The 17,454-nt window shown below is 41.7% G+C and overlaps 1 protein-coding gene across 1 annotated transcript in view; it reads left to right on the forward strand.

Moving 5' to 3' along the window:
* The window catches only part of MICOS10 (mitochondrial contact site and cristae organizing system subunit 10), a 34,527-nt gene extending 18,493 nt beyond the window's left edge, over positions 1–16,034 (forward strand). The window contains exons 2-4 of the mRNA XM_032300637.1: positions 11,753–11,800; positions 12,801–12,910; positions 15,788–16,034. Coding sequence (XP_032156528.1) covers positions 11,753–11,800; positions 12,801–12,910; positions 15,788–15,802 — 173 coding nt within the window. The 3' untranslated portion in view covers positions 15,803–16,034. The remainder of the gene's footprint in view (positions 1–11,752; positions 11,801–12,800; positions 12,911–15,787) is intronic.
* Positions 16,035–17,454: the final 1,420 nt, after the last annotated feature.

Raw genomic sequence — 17,454 nt, forward strand, 5'->3', positions numbered from 1 at the left:
TGATGCATAGCTTCTCTATTTAATTCCCTCTGTTGCTTCCTTATTGCTTACAGGGTAGAGGCCACAGTCCTTAGCATGGATGACATAAAAAGTTGTCTTGCTTTATCTCCCACCTCACACTTGATAATTTGGCAGCAAGGAGCTTGTAGCTCCTCGTATCTCTTGCCACCTTCCCTCCCTCTTCCTTCTCTAACCCTCCAGGACAGTTTGGATATCCTCCGTAGTGTTTCTTGTGCATCTGTTTCTGTCATTGTACCTTGTACTTTGTGGATCTAATTATCAGTTGGTTCCAACACTAGAACCGTGACCTTAGTGCAAGATCTTATCATTCCCCAGGGCTCAGCATAGTGCCTGACACACAGTAGGTACACAGTTTGTATAATTAAGAAAATGCCCACACATAGCATTGGCCAGAAGGAAGTTTGGAAGATGTTTAGTTTTCCTGTGGTGGGTTTAAAATTTATTATAATAGCTTCATATGTCTGTGAGGAGGCTACACTGGGAGCAGTATAGCACAGTGATGAAGCATCATGCCTCTGGAGTCGGGCTGCCTGGGCTCATGTCTCAGATGCCTGATCTGAGGCAAGCGATTTCACCTTCCTGTGCCTCAGTATCTCTGAAAATGGGGCTCATAAAATAAGTTTACTGTGAAGATTAGATGAGAAAATTTAATCCTTGAGTGTGCCTAGTGATTGCTATTCCCTTTACTATTCCAAAAAACAATGTAGATGATATTTTATTTATTTATTTATTCATTTATTTTTGTGGCAGAGTCCCGCTCTGTCACCCAGGCTGCAGTGCAGTGGCATGATCTCAGCTCACTGCGACCTTTGCCTCCCGGGTTCAAGAATCAAGTTATATTTTAGGTTAAGGGAATTTAGTATTAAAAGATTATCTGACCGGGCGCAGTGGCTCAAGCCTGTAATCCCAGCACTTTGGGAGGCCGAGGCGGGTGGATCATGAGGTCAAGAGATCAAGACCATCCTGGTCAACATGGTGAAACCCCGTCTCTACTAAAACTACAAAAAAGTAGCTGGGCATGGTGGCGCGGGCCTGTAATCCCAGCTACTCAGGAGGCTGAGGCAGGAGAATTGCCTGAACCCAGGAGGCGGAGGTTGCGGTGAGCCGAGATCGCGCCATTGCACTCCAGCCTGGGTAACAAGAGCGAAACTCCGTCTCAAAAAAAAAAAAAAAAAAAAAAAAAAAGATTATCTGATGTCTGTTATAAATAGCATCAGTGTCTTTTAATTATCCAGGTAGAACTTCTCAGCTTTTTTCTTTGACAGTCTCTCCTACTCACCTTACCTTATAAAAAAGCCCAGATAAACACATAACACACACATACCCCCCCATACACACACACTCACTCTCTTTCTCACATACACACACACTTTCACACACAGATTCACTCTCATCTCCCTTAGACACACACACACACACACACACACTTTCACACACAGATTCACTCTCCTCTCACACACACACACACACAACACACACACACACACACTCAATCTCTTAATTGTTAAGTCCTATAAATTCTGCCAACAAAATGCTCTTCCTTTCCAAGGACTCCTACATACCTTAGAAGAATCTTCCTAGAGCAGAGCTTCAGTCATGTTACTCCTTCTAAAACACTCTTTAGGGAAGCCCACTGCTGACTGAATGAAGTGCTGCAGACTCAGCTTCTGGTGTCTTCTGCAGAATGGCCCAAGATTCCTTTGTAGCCCCCTTTCCTGCTGCCTCCAGGATGTGCCTCATGCTTCAGCTCAATTGGGCCACTCATTTACCTGCACAGCCCTGCCTTTCTGCCACTGAGTGGATTGTGTTCCTGTCCCCGCAAACTCTGGCTGTTAAATGTCTGCCCTTCCTCTGAGACAACTCAAATGCCACCTTCTTGAAGACTTAAAAAAAATAAATCTTCTTAGCCAAAACTGTTCCCACCCTCCTTCTCTGAACCCACAGAACACTGTCCTCTCATGCACTGAGGTTTTGCTTTTGGTCAGTTTTTTGGGTAAAATGGGCTTCTGACTTCTTACACTTCTTGATCACAAGCTCCCCAGGGAAGAGACTGTCTGGTTTTCTCTCTGACCCTTGCTGAAGCCAGCACTCTTGCCCTTTAGTGCTCAGTAAATATTTGGACTTTTGGTTTGTTCTTGAAATGTTTTTTCGTGGGGGAAGAAGATGAATCACAGTTACTATGTACAATTTACTGTTCTTCCAAGTGTTTTAGACATCTCATGTGGTTTCATCCTCACTATTCCCCCGTTAGAGATGGGCACTGTTAGTATTCTTTGCCATATGCAGAAACCAACACATAGAGAAGGACTGAGAGACACAGATAGTAAATAATCTAATAGTATTCACAGTTGTTTCAACCTGTCCCAAATCCACATAATCTCGGAACTGAAGAATAATCATTATACAACACTTTCCTTTTTTTTTTTTTTTTTCCCCAGACAGGGTCTCATTCTTTTGCCCAGGTTGGAGTACAGTGGCACAATCAGGGGTCACTGCAGCCCTGACTTCCCAGGCTCAAGTGATCCTCCCACCTCAGCATCCCCTGATGGGACTACAGGCGTTCGCCACCACACCCTGCTAAACTTCCCATTTTGCAAAGTATAAACACTCTGTACTGGACTGATACTCCCCAAGGATAAAAGAAATCTTCCCTAGTGCCTTTTACTTAATAAATGTTGATCAAGTCAATGTGTGTAAGGGAAATACATTATTGGTACTGTTTCTCCATTGAATTTTTTTTTTTTTTTTTTTTGAGATGGAGTTTTGTTCTTGTTGCCCAGGCTGGAGTGCAATGGCGCAATCTTGGCCCACCGCAACCTTCACCTCCCAGGTTCAAGTGATTCTCCTGCCTCAGCCTCTAGAGTAGCTGGGATTACCATGTGCCACCACACCCGGCTAATTTTGTATTTTTAGTAGAGACGGGGTTTCTCCATGTTGGTCAGGCTAGTCTCGAACTCCTGACCTCAGGTGATCCACCCGCCTCGACCTCCCAAAGTGCTAGGATTACAGGTGTGAGCCACCGCACCGAGCCACTCTCCAATGACTTTTTTACTTGAATCATAGGAATAGGCAGCAACAAAATAGCTATAATGATGTATAAATAGAATAGAATGAATCCTTGATTCTTATATTTAATTTCACAAAGATGAGAATCCACTTACTGGTGGCATGGATAAGGAGGAGCGTGAGATATTGGAGATGTTAGGGGAAAAGGGACTCCATATACCATTTTCAGCAGTTTATAGGCCTCAGCCCATTTGGATTCATTGTATCTCCAGCCAGTGCACAGAGAGGAGGAAATATTTTCTGGCTTGATTTGTTGACTATTTCTCATTGATTTTAAGTAATTCAGGTTTTTGTTACCGCTTCTATAAGTCAGTCATCTGTGGTTTCTGTTTCCTTGAGGGGCTGCAGAGTAACAGTCGTGAATTAACCATGGATAGTGTTAAAATCCAGAGAAACACATTGTTGTCATATGTAATGAGAGATAGTCCCCTTGCTGCTCTGCCGACCTCTCCATGAGGTCTACCTTTGTGTAGGAAAGAGCCATGACTCGGAGTCAGACAACCTGGGTTTGAATTCTGCTTTTTATAGGTTTTCATAAGGTTTCATCATAATATGAGGCTTTCATAATAAGCTTTCTAAACACTTTGGGAGGCCGAGGCGGGTGGATCACGAGGTCAAGAGATCGAGACCATCCTGGTCAAAATGGTGAAACCCTGTCTCTACTAAAAATACAAAAAATTAGCTGGGCATGGTGGTGCATGCCTGTAATCCCAGCGACTCAGGAGGCTGAGGCAGGAGAATTGCCTGAACCCGGGAGGCGGAGGTTGCCGTGAGCCGAGATCGAGCCATTGTACTCCAGCCTGGGTAACGAGCGAAACTCCGTCCCAAAAAAAAAAAAAAGCTTTCTAATGTGGTACACTACCTGACACTACAGATGCTAATATCTCCAAAGCACACCCCCCAACAAATGTGATCTTTTATTGTGTTTATCTAAACTTAACAGTTTTGTATCTTTTTTTCTCAGCTTCCCTTTAATAATCTTCAGAGCTTCTTCTCATTTTCCTACATACTGTACTCACATGTGCATTAACTAATTATATTTCAGTAAAATGTCTCCAACTATGTTTCTTGTTGTATCCCTTCTTGGAAGCTGTATGGCTGTCAGAATTCTGAAAGTTGAACTAAGTGCAGTACACACTCATTTAAAAGGACCCCTTTAGAGAGATCCAAGATGGCTGATCACTAGCAGCTCGGGATTGTAGCTCCCAGTGAAAGTGCAGAGAACGAGAGGACGCCACACTTTCAGACGAATTTTTGTTGCTCACGCACCAGGAGATTCCCAGCGGAGGAGCCCCACGGGTCGCCCGCGCGACTCTTGTGGCCAGCGAGGCGGTTTTGCCACTGCCTTGGTGCGGTGGTTCTTGGTGCAGAGTCAGAAAAGCACCATCAATCTTAACGCTGCTGTTTTGGCAGGCGTAGTGGGTTGCTCAGATTTTAGCGCTGGGAATCAACAAGTTGGACGTCCACTCAGAAACCCAATTATAAAGACGGTAATTATAAAGACCACAGATGGATAAATTTATAACGAAGGGAAGAAAGCAGCCTCAAAAGGCTGAGAATACCCAAAATCAGAACGCCTCTCCCTTTACAGGGGATCACAGTTCCTCATCAGCAACAGAACAAGGCCTGATGGAGAACGAGTGTATTCCATTAACAGAAGCAGGCTTCGAAAGGTGGATGATAAGAAACTTCTGTGAATTAAAAGAACTTGTTCTAACCCAATGCAAAGAAACTAAGAACTTTGAAAAAAGGTTTGATGAAATGTTAACAAAAATACACAATTTAGAGAGGAATATAAGTGAATTAATGGAGCTGAAAAACACAACATGAGAACTTCGTGAAGTATACACAAGTTTTAACAGCCGAATCGATCAAGCAGAAGAAAAGATATCAGAAGCTGAAGACCAACTTAATGAAATAAAACAAGATGACAAGATTAGAGAAAAAAGGATAAAAAGGAACGAGCAAAGTCTCCAAGAAATGTGGGACTATGTGAAAACACCTAATCTACGCTTGATAGGTGTACCTGAATGTGATGAAGAGAATGAATCCAAGCTGGAAAATACACTTCAAGATATTATTCAGAAAAACTTTCCCAACCTAGCAAGGCAGGACAATATTCAACTCCAGGTAATGCAGAGAACACCACAAAGATATTCCTCAAGAAGACCAACCTCAAGGCACATAATTGCCAGATTTACCAGGGTTGAAATGAAGGAGAAAATACTGAGGGCAGCCAGAGAGAAAGGTCAGGTTGCCCATAAAGGGAAGCCTATCAGACTCACAGCAGATTTCTTAGCGGAGGCCCTACAAGCTAGAAGAGAGTGGGGGCCAATGTTCAACATCCTTAAAGAAAAGAACTTTCGACCCAGAATTTTACATCCAACCAAACTAAGCTTCATAAGCGAAGGAAAAATAAAATCTTTTGTGAACAAGCAAGCACCCAGAGATTTCATCACCACCAGGCCTGCTTTACAAGAGCTTCTGAAAGGAAGCTACACTTCCTTTCAGCTACACTACACATAGAAAGGAACAACCAGTATCAGCCTTTCTAAAAAATACCAAAAAGTAAAGAGCATCAACATAATCAAGAATTTACATCAACCAATAGGCAAAACAGCCAGCTAACATTAAATGGCAGTATTAAACTCACATATATTATTATTAATTCTAAATTTAAATCGACTAAATCCCCCAATCCAAAGATACAGACAGGCAAAAAAAGCCAAAACCGGTTGGTATACTGCATCCAGACCCATCTCACATGCAAGGATACACAAAGACTCAAAACAAAGGGATGGAGAAAGATTTACCAACCAAATGGAGAGCAAAAATAAATAAATAAATAAAAAGCAGGAGTTGCTTTAAAGCAACAAAGATCAAAAGAAGCAAAGAAGGATATTACATGATAAAAAGATCAATGCAACAAGAAGAGCTAAAGATCCTAAGTATATACGCACCCAATACAGGAATACCCAGATATATAAGACTTATAAAGAGACTTAGACTCCCACACAATAATAGTGGGAGACTTCAACATCAATATTAGATCAATGAGACAGAAAATTAACAACAATATCCAGGATTTGAACTCAGATCCGGAACAAGTAAACTTAATTAACATTTATAGAACTCTCCACTTTAAATACACAAAATATACACTCTTATCAGTACCACATCACAGCTATCTACAGGTTTCAATGAAATATTGGTTGGTTGCTTGTTTGTTATTTTCTTCCCTCATTTTTTTTTTCATGTCTCTATTATTAAGCACAGTTATAGGCATACCCATTTTTAGACTGCATCCTAGCCCGGGCAATAAAGCAACACCCCCATTCTCTCTCCCTCTTCCTCTTTTTCTTTCTTCCTCTCCTTCATTCTTTTTTTTTATTATTATTCTTTTTTTTTTTTTTTTTTTTTAGAAAAAATTAAAAATAAATAAGAAAAAGAAATATGCAACAATTTTTTTAAAAAAAAAGGACCCCTTTTTGAGTTTGGCTTTTCTTGAGCCAGAGCACATCAGTAATGACTCCACAGTAACCTTTCATATCTTTGTTTCTTTCCATTGCCTGGTTTGTTTGCTTGTTCTAATCAGAATCCTGGTAATTGATGTCCGTCCGAGAAATCCCTGCAGATGTTCCAGCCCCTGTCTAGTCCACATAGCCACAGGAAGAGTAGGGTCTTGTAAAATAGTCATCTTCTTAGTATGTTTCCTAAATACCCAGTATGTTGACTTTTAAGAAGCTGATTAATACAGACTAAATTTACCATCTCTGGGTCTTTGGTCTGGCACACTTTCTTGGTTAATTCACGTGACTTGGCATTTAGATGTGGACACCTGGGACAGTCTGTCTTTTCCTCAAAGGATTAAGTAACACAGTTTGAAGCTGACTTAAAACTGTTTTTTTCCCTCATTAATGGGGCCCTGAGCATCTTTCATAAATCAGGAATGTGTCTTGGAAATGTAATTCTCACTAAACCAAGTTCCAAGAGTATTTTCTATAAAAGCACATTCTTGTTTGTTCTGTCACAACACATGCATTTGGTGATTGTAATAGCGTTGACAGAAACATGATTGAACAGGAAGCATGCCCATTATAAATAGGTCAATTTGATATAAATTCATGTTCAAAGCACAAATACAGCTTTATTAGACACAAGACAACGCTAGGAAAATATTGATTACATTTTAAAGCAAAATGGTCTAGTTCAGCAGTAAGTCAAGTCTGAAAGGATCCTCTATTTAAAAAATTATACACACACACCGAAAAATTGCTTAAGTTGATGAAATATAGTCAACTGTGCAAAGAGTAGGAAAAAACCTATTCTGATTCTCAGCTGTGGCTCATCCACAGTGTGATCCTACGCAGCCAGTGAGTTGTATTTTAATAAAGGATTAGCTATTGTAGTACACTTTTTTTTTTTTTTGAGACGGAGTTTTGCTCTTGTTACCCAGGCTTGGAGTGCAATGGCACGATCTCAGCTCACTGCAACCTCTGCCTCCTGAGTTCAAGCAATTTTCCTGCCTCAGCCTCCCGAGTAGCTGGGACTATAGGTGCATACCACCGTGCCCAGCTAATTTTTGTATTTTTAGGAGAGACAGGGTTTCATGTTGTTGACCAGGATGGTGTCGATCTCTTGATCTCGTGATCCCTCCGCCTCGGCCTCCCAAAGTGCTGGGATTATAGGTGTGAGCCACTGTGCCCTGCCCTGCTTCCCCCCCGCCCCCAGCAAAAAGCAAGGTCTCTGTTGCCCAGGCTGGAGTACAGTGGTATGATCATGGCTCACTGAAGCCTCAGCCTCCCAGGCTAAAGTGATCCTCCCACCCAAGCCTCCTTAGTAGCTGGGAGCACAGGCATGCACCATCACGCCTGACTGATTTTTATTTATTATTATTATGTTTTGTTGTTGTTTGTAGAGATGCAGTCTCATTATGTTGCCTCGGCTGGTTTCAAACTCCTGGGCTCAAGTGATCTTCCCACCTCAGCTTCCTAATGTGCTGGGATTACAGGCATGAGCTGCTGCACGCGGCCTATATTAAGCTTCTGACGTTTTCTATCAGGGTGGTGGCAGAACTTACTTCCACTTAGTGAGTTCCGTGTTAGACACTATTAGAGACTTTCCATTTTTCTGATATAGCAACACTGTAAGGTTTTCACTCTACAGATGAACAGGTTGAGGCTGGGCAGGGTTGACTTAGAGCTGACTTGTAGGGCCTGGAGCAGCGGTTTGGGCCCAGCCTGTCTTGCTGCGGCATCAGTGCTCTCGCCACTCACTCAGCAGGAGAGTACATCCTGCATTTTTTGGGAAATTAGATCTTCTCTTTCAGACATGTAAGAATGAAGAATTGCCTTGCACAAGGCTTCTAGGATCTTAAAGACTGGTAATTCCTATAGCTTCTTATATTTGTGAACTGCCAGTGAATATGGTACTTAAGTTTTTGGTTTTTGCTTATGCATCTTGATGTAAGTTACACAAAATAAAATGGAGTTATTTTGCTATTTTAATCTTTTAGATGTACATTAAAATTTAGCACTGATGACTATACCTTAGGCTTATGAATATAGGAACCTTGTTTAAAATGTTATGTGTAAGCTGAAGTGAGGTCTTAATAATTGCCATAGGTTATTGATAGATCAAATAGTTTTATAGTCTTTTTTCCCGTGATCTTTTATAGACACGTTTCAAAGTGAATTTCCGTATTTTTTTTTTTCTGTTTCTCTTCAGTGAGTTGTTCTTCCTTCATTGAACGTCCATAGGCAATTGCAAAGTTGGTTGTACAGGAGCATATATGACTACAACTTGTTCTATTAGGAGCTAACATCCAAAATACATTGCTACCCAAAGACTGCAATCAGATTTTATAGCCTGCTTGTTAATTCCTGCTGATTATGTTTGCTTCTAATTATATGCAGTGAAGTAAAGCTTTATGATCTGTGGCATGGTGAGAACAAAGATTTTTCTAAATACAAAGTTGCATTGAGCGACTAGAAATTGTCCATAACTGTAATGGCCAACAACATACATTTTCCCCCCTTTTCTTACCAAAAGGTGGCTTAAGGTGTACATTACTGTGCTTCCATTGGTTGTTCTCCTTTTAAATTTGTAAAATTCTCTTAGGCATAAGATAAGGCCTATTATTTTATGTATCTTATCAGTATTCTATATATAGTTCATGGACGCAGAGTTCTCTGTTCTTTTTACTGCTAAAATAGCATCCGATGAAATGTTAAGGAATTGCTCCTTAAAAATGTAAGTTTATCTACTAGCTGGTTTTATGATGTTCTGTCAGGCACTAAGCATGCATTAAATTGCATGGTTAGATTGATTCGGAGTAATTTCATTTTAGAGGAATATGTGCCAATTCTTTTTCTTCTCCAAAAGACATGGTTTTAGAGCATGGCCCTGGGCCTAATGTTAATTCCATAAGGCTCCTTTGTTGTGTTCCCCACCCCCCACCACACGCCCGCAACTGGTCTTTGCCATGAAGAAGATGTGTACCTATAATCAGGCATTTCTTTACTTTAGGGTTATTTGTCATTTCAGACAGCATGGACTTTTGAGAACAGGCTTAAGTTGGGGAAGGCAAAGTTATATAAACTGTATTCATTGTTAAATATTTGCTTCCAGGGAGGGTGAAAAATGCTTTGTACTTTTTCCTTTGGCTTTTTTCCTTCAAAAGAGCTTGTCATGCAACAACAACAAAAAGTGGCCAAGGGCAGAGAAAACTCTTCTCTTTTCCATGTTGGTTTGTTTTTATTGTAAGACAAACCTTTCATGTTTTATTGTTATGAAGTTTAAACCTGGCCTAGAGGTGCCAATCTTTAGTGGAAACAGCTGCAGAGTTGGTGTCCCCCGATCAGGTGGGACTTCTTTGAAGCAACATGTTGCCTTTTAAAAGAGAATTGTGCATGTGAGAACTTGAATCTGTAAAACTCATCAGCGGTTCTCCCATTGTTTATCTTTTAAGTAACAGAGATAGCTACCTTTAAGTAAAACATTGCAATTAAAAATTGTTTTCTGAATTTTTTTTTTTCTGAAGAGAATGGTCTTATTACTTTTTGTCTTTAAAATATAGAAATGAGGGAAAAATCACCCTTAAGAATTGAAGATATAGTAGCCTAGTTAGTTAAATTGGGCTGCTAAGACCATAGAGCACATTCTTTGATAACTCCTTTTTGCTGGTCTAAACTGTGATTTTTATTTCATATTTATACTTGCAGGTAAATGCCTATGATAGGAGCAAAACTGGGTGGTTGGGCATATTTCTGAATTCTAGAGATTGAAGATTTTCTACTTGATTTTGATTGATGTGGAAGCATTGCTCATCTTTTTGATTGAGTGCTACTGTTAGCAGTGGAGTCAGCATCATTCTTGGTCTACTGCTAGGAAAAGTTGAGCATCAGAGAGCTTTTTCTCCTTGGGGGAAAATAGAAGAGACAGGCATGGAGTCAGAGGGACAAGAAAAATGCTGAAATATTTTCCTTTGGGGCTTTTGATTTCTTTGCCAAAAAAATTGCCTCCAGATGGAGAAGAGCAAAAGCTCTGATTGTAAGCCATTATGTTTTTACTGGCCTATCTCCTCATCCCATTGCCTGGTTTGGAATCTGTAAGCCAGTCCAAATCTTTTACCTCATTTTCTAGTACCAAAATTCTGTCTTACTCATCTTACAGCTGCAAGGAGTGAGACAGGTCTCCTTAAAGTTGAACCCTGTGCCATTTTATAAACCAAGCAACAGCAGAGGCTTGTCAAGGTATCAATATCAATGGCTTCCATGTCTCTGAGGTTCTTGAATCACACCTACCAGATTCTTGTGTCTGTGACTTGTGCAGTAGGATTAGTCTGGGAATGAATCTGAACAGGCCCTTTTGGCTTTGTGAAGACTTGTTACTACCCGGGTTGTCTAGCATTCTGAGCTGTATGGGGAGCACAGTCATGTTTTGGCTGTTGTTTCACTGGCAGTAGAAATCTTAACATTCCAATTTCCCTTGAGGGGTAGTAATCATTTAGGGGTTGAAACTGTAGAGGAATCCAACATCTGGACATGGTGGGTACAGTGGCATTGGAGTCTGACAGACTTGAGCCCAGATCACTGTTCTGCAACTAACTAAAGAGTATTCTTGGGCAAGTCATTTTCTTTATCTGAGGCTCTGGAGGGACATCTTTCTCTTCTGTCTAGATGTTCTGGCTTGTTTGATTGCACAGGGTTTAGGAACTGTTCTGGATCTCTGCTTTTTATCCTCCTCAAAAAGTAGCCATCACTCCAAGTGCCAAGGTGACAAAGAGAGCTTCCTGTTGACACTATCTCACACTTTGGCTGTGGTATCCCTCTTTGAGGTTGGTAGGAGAGCGCAGGATGCTGGAGGCTACTTGCCAGTGTAGAGAGGGTTGACTCTAGAGCAGTCTCCTGGCTTGTTCCCCTGCCCCACACCCTGCAACTTGTCTAGACAGAATAGGGAGTCAAGTTTTTATTTCCTGCTGGGCAGGAGAACCAAAGGCATCTATACAACCTCTGACAAATAAAGACAGTTAGAAATTAGAAAATTAATTCTCTACCAAATTATGAAAAAAAATCTGTTTTATGCTGTTTACATTTAAGAAATGTTAATGTTATTGTTGTGAAGTTACTGTTATGAGATTTGTCATGTTTTTTTCTCTTTGTAGGTACTGGTTTTGGATTAGGAATTGTTTTCTCACTTACCTTCTTTAAAAGTAAGTGTGACTCTTACTATCTTTTCAACACGATGTTATAGTGTATATGTGTATGTAGTAGGGACACTTCCAGGGGACACACTGGAACCCATCCATTTATGGGGTTAGGTAGGCCATATAAAATGAGTTAGATAAAGAATGTGGACTTGAAAGAGGTCGAAATGAGTCAGGCAGTTTCAGTATTTCCCGTGGGCACTGAGGCAGGGAGCCTGTTATCCTAAATATGATATCATTGCAGAAGCCCGTACTTGATGCCAGTGAGTCATTTGGCCAAGTCTACATGCTCAACTATTTCTAATTAATTGTAATTTTTTCTAGAGGAATTGAGAATGCAAATCCTGCTGGTAATAGAAACAAGTAGACCGGAAATACACATACTTCTTGATCAAAAATTCTCCTAAGCAAAAGGCAGGCAATATTCTTTTCATTCTGTGGAAGAACCTCTGAAGTTTGGATATTGAATAGATGCCTAAGGGATCATTTTGACCTCTTTTCATGAAGAACTAGTGGGAAATACTTGACTAGAGAATCATACTTGACACATAGTGCTGATATGAAAGAATCATGTACAGAGTGGCTTAAGTAAACCCCATGACTTACTATTATAATCAAAGTCTGTAAATATTGGGAAAATGCTTACATCTTTTTAGAGTTCACGCATCTTAATGGCTAAGAAATTAGTTAAAACGAGCAGATGATTAGAACTGATATAAAAAAGTTAAAAGGTTTATCTACTGTTTTAATATTTTACTAATTTTCCTCAAACTTATCAGCATAGGCATTTAACAAATATTTGCTAAATTAATAACTTTACTAATTTACACCTTCTCATTTTTGGGCCATTAATGAAACATTGATAAAAATGTATGGTTATTATAGTCATTAATATGATGCATGTTGAATATTTATTGAACCCTAAGTGAAATGTATTTAAGAGGATGGGGAGCTTTATCTTCTCTTAATAGTTCCCTATTGGGATTTTCCCTTTTCTGCTCACTAGGAAGAATGTGGCCATTAGCCTTCGGTTCTGGCATGGGATTAGGAATGGCTTACTCCAACTGTCAGCATGATTTCCAGGCTCCATATCTCCTACACGGAAAATATGTCAAAGTATGTACAGAATATATATTTCTCTTTCTTTCAGAAGAAAAAGAGATTTCTCCTGAGCCCCTGAAGAATTCTTTAGACTGTATGTAATGAGTAAACCATGTGTTGCATTGTGGCACCACTCAGATACTAATTGCTCTTTGGCCTTCAGTGATGTCATCACTGCTTTGGTGCTAAAGTCTCCCCTGTGCCTTCAGATGCATATGTGCATTCAGATATATACTCATATGCTAGCCGATTGGAATTAAGGAACCTGCTTGAACGTGTATCATCAATGGTAAGGTAGATTGTGTTAACGATCTGTAAGTAGCACTTTTTGTTTAAGATATCAGAGTGCCCTGTAGACATCTCACATGTACTTAAGCTAAACACAAAGACTTCCAGAACTCAGCCATGATTCTGCTTTTTATTAGTTTTTTTTTTTTTTTTTTTTTTTTTTGAGATGGAGTCTTGCTTTGTCACCTAGGCTGGAGTGCAGTGGCGCCATCTCAGCTCACTGCAACCTCCACCTCCTGGGTTCAAGCTTCCCACGTAGCTGGGATTACAGGTACCCACCACCATGCCTGGGTAATTTTTGTATTTTAGTAGTCACCATGTTGGCCAGGCTGTGATTCTGCTTTTTAATTGAAGAAGGCAGTCTTGTGTGTAAGTCTCACATGATTCTGCCGAAGTCCTGTCTTCAGCTGGATTTTATTTTATTTATTTACTTGGAACAGAGTATCACTCTGCCGCCAAGGCTGGAATGGAGTGGCATGATCTTGGCTCACTGCAACCTCAGCAAGTAGCTGGGATTCCAGGCATGCGCCACCAGGCCCAGCTAATTTTTGTATTTTAGTAGATACAGGGTTTCACCATGTTGGCCAGGCTAGTCTCAAACTCCTGACCTCAAGTTATCTGCCCGCTCGGCCTCCCAAAGTGCTGGGATTACAGGTAGGAGCCACCGCGCCCAGCCTTCAGGTGGATTTTTAATGCTACATGCAAGCTGAAATCTTCTTACCCACACCTCCAAAGGGAACAGGGCAGCAGGCTTCCTCAGGGCTTCGTATGTTGCCATCTTTCCCTTTGTCTTGCTTGATGATTAGTTACTATGGGATTTAAGTGACAGGATCATGGGAAGCTGGATGCTCAAGGACAGAGTTGGCACTTATTTTGTATTCCCAGGGCCTGAAACAAAATAAGCACTCAAATAAATGTAAAATGAGTGAATTAAGTAAATTATTCTATTAGAGGTGAGTGCTGATGGCCTCAGCCTTCCTAAGGCATAGCCTTTGCTGCAGCAGCACCCTTTTCGGTGAACAGCTTCACATTCCCTGCATGCACAGAACCCTCAGCTTCTCAAGTGACTTGTGAATAGGGCAGCAGCAGGACTAGTGGAAAGGGCACAGAAGCCAGGAGACCTGGGTGCAAGCCAGTCACTTGCTTCTGTGTGATCTTAAGTAGTTTCACTTCTGAGCTTCCATTTTTCTCTGTAAAATGAGGGTAATAATTTCTACCTACGACGTTGTCGTGAGAATTAGACACGAAAATATTTTTAAGCTGTGAGGTGCTAAATACACAGAAACATTGGTTGTTATAGATAAGGCCAGCCCAAAAAGGGTGATTGACTTGTCTGTTGTTCCACTGTCATAACAAGTAGAGTGGAAAATGTGGTACAAATGCATGTCCCAATTCCAGTCAGGAGTTGTGGCCACAAGGCCCACCAAATCTCAGATAGCAGTATCCTGCCACAGCCTTGCTCACACCGTCAGCTGCCTGCAGCCAGCCTATGTGTGTTGGACAGATGGGAGCAGGGGAGCCATCTCTGCACCAAAGCAAGAGTGAGGTCTTCACAGGGACAGTGCAAGGAGAGGTGCAGCTGCGTGGCATCGAAGCCCGCAGTCAGCCTTTTCCACCACTCCCTGGCTCCTCACTTTCCTGACACCAGAGCTGATTGTGGAGAGAACCAAAAGGAGCAGAGAGAGAAGCTTCAGGTCTTTTGCTTAAAACATTTCCATTGTTCCAAACTGTGTTGTTAGGGGTAATGGCTCAGGGGTGATTATATGCATATTATGTATTTAATGGCTGGGAGTTACTGTGGAAAATATTGTTCCATTTTTTACATTTGTGTGTCCTGCTCCAAATGGCCTTGTAACTGTATCCGAACTTGAGTCTGTGCCTTGATGTTGTCATTCTCCACTCCCTGAAAAATGGAGCAAAATCCCAACTTGGGCTTATTCAGTGCAGTCCTATTATAATAACTGCTTCTTGAGTCCCTGATCTGCCCCCAAAACCATCCTGCTTGCTTTATCTTTAATAATCTTTCCCTCTGGACCCCTCAGTGGATTTGTGAGAGGTGTCACTGTCCTCATTCAGCTGATAAGAAAGCAGACTCTTTTTATTTTTTTTTTAAAGAGATGGGGTTTCTCCATGTTGGCCAGTCTGGTTTCGAACTCCTGACCTCAGGTGATCTGCCCATCTCGACCTCCCAAAGTGCTGGGATTACAGGCGTGAGCCAACTGTGCCCAGCCGAGAAAGCAGACTCTTAAGCAGGGTTGAGAAACTCGGCAAGGCCATGTAGTTCGTAGGCTGATTAGAACCATGCTTTCCCCACTCCCCTGAGATGCCTTAGACAGGTTTTAGGAATTGTTATCCAGCTCATAGTGGTTTGGCCTGTTCCACTCGTTTCCTGTTCTTCTCCCTGTAAGATTGGGACTGGGGGGCACTCTTAGGAACCTGGGCGGGGTGTACATAGTCCTGATGTGATACAGTTTTAACGTAACAGTGTGATCAGGTTTTGGCCTCTGGCCCTTTGGGTCTGACCTGACACAGCAGAGAGGGTTGTCAGAATCCCGTCTGACTCGCTGTCTGCAGAGTTTTAAGCTGAGTGTCCTTGCTTTACAGGAGCAGGAGCAGTGACTTCACCTGAGAACATCCCAGTGGGAGGACAAGAGAAATCATGTTTATTCCTCAGGAATACTGAAGTGCCCTGGAGTAAGCTGCCATTGTTCTGTAACAATGTTATCAGTGATGCTTTAAACTCCAGCACCTGGTTATGTATTTGAAACCAAGTCTGTTTCTTGTTTTGTATTTTCTCTCTGGAAATTGTAAGGAGGTGGTCTTAAATAAATTAAACAAAAATAGGAAGCCCGTTGCCTGGCCTTTGTTTCTCTGCCTTTGGTCTGTGAGCATGAGGAGGACTGTGCGTGAACTGCCAGCAGCTGTAGCCGCTTGCTCACAGCCTCTCTGAGAACCCCCTGAAAGCAATCATTGGGTATTCCTTCCCACTTGCCCCCTCATGCATAGTTTTCAGAACTCCTTCCGCCTCGTACATCAGAAGTTGAAGATTGCTGCTGCATGGCCTGATGGAGATGACTGATGTCTTAAGGCGCCTTTCCTTCTGTGGCAGCTCTTCGTGTGTTCTCACCTGGGACCTGGCAGGGCACATCTCAGCTAGGCCTACTGCGAGGAGGTCACACTGCTGCTGTATTAGCAGGGGAGGAAACCTGGCTGTGTGGATGGCCCACTCCGTTGATGTCAAGTCCTGCAGCTTTGTAGAGCTTTATACAGTTCAAGCTTCAGCTCTGGAGGAAAGCTCATGGATCACCCACCTGGCTGGAAGGGCCCGTTTGGGGCTGATTTTATCTTGATGTAGCAGCTGAGGTTTGAGGACAAAAGGGCCACTTCTAATGTCCCTCTGAGTTTGTTCCTGTGGTTTCACTTGAACCAGGAATGCTAGATGCAAAAGTCATTTTACCAATTTCTTCAGACAATGTACAGAACCCCAGAGCTCAGCCTTTCTGATTTCTTTTTCCTTATCATAGAATTAAGATAGGCAGACCCCCATCCCACTTGCCCCTGTATCCTGTAGATGTTGATTGAGCGTCTACTATACAATAGGCACTGCTGTAAGCAGCAGAGATTAAATGGATAAAAAGACAGCCTTCTGCCTTCGAGGGGCTTAGAGTCTGACAGAAAGACAGACATACAAACGCAACTCTGAAGTTGTGTTTTTAACGGAGAGGAGAGGTGTGGGCAATGTGCACTGAGAACAAAGGAGAAGGAGCAGCTATGTCTTTTCAGGATGGCCCCACAGGCAATGGAATACCTGCACTGAGACTTGAAGTTGACTGGGGAATCCCAGACAGAAGGAGGGTAGCGTCTGTGTTGGCTCAGGATTATGTAATGCATATTATAGCTGGGAAACCGCAAGCAGTTCAGCATAGCCAGGGTGTGCGGAGGCAGGGGAGAGGCGTGAAGAGGGAGGCTGGGCAATAGGGTACAACTCATGTCTGCCTCCAGTTCAGGAACATTGATTAGACCTTAGTTCTTTTTTTTTTTTTTTTTTTAAGAGATTTTTTAGAAATAATTTTATTTACAGAAAATTCACAGAGGATTGATAAAATGTCATGAATATAATTTTGTTGGCAATAATTAGCAGAATCAGAGTAGATTAATATATAAGGTCACATGGTATATTAGTAATATAAACTGAAGATTAGACCTTAGTTCTTTTTTTTTTTTGAGACAGAGTTTCACCCTTGTTGCCTAGTCTGGAGTGCAATGGCGTG

This window comes from Sapajus apella, unplaced genomic scaffold (genome assembly GCF_009761245.1).
Source record: "Sapajus apella isolate SASKATOON/1434 unplaced genomic scaffold, GSC_monkey_1.0 scaffold43, whole genome shotgun sequence".
NCBI classification, from domain to species: Eukaryota; Metazoa; Chordata; class Mammalia; order Primates; family Cebidae; genus Sapajus; species Sapajus apella.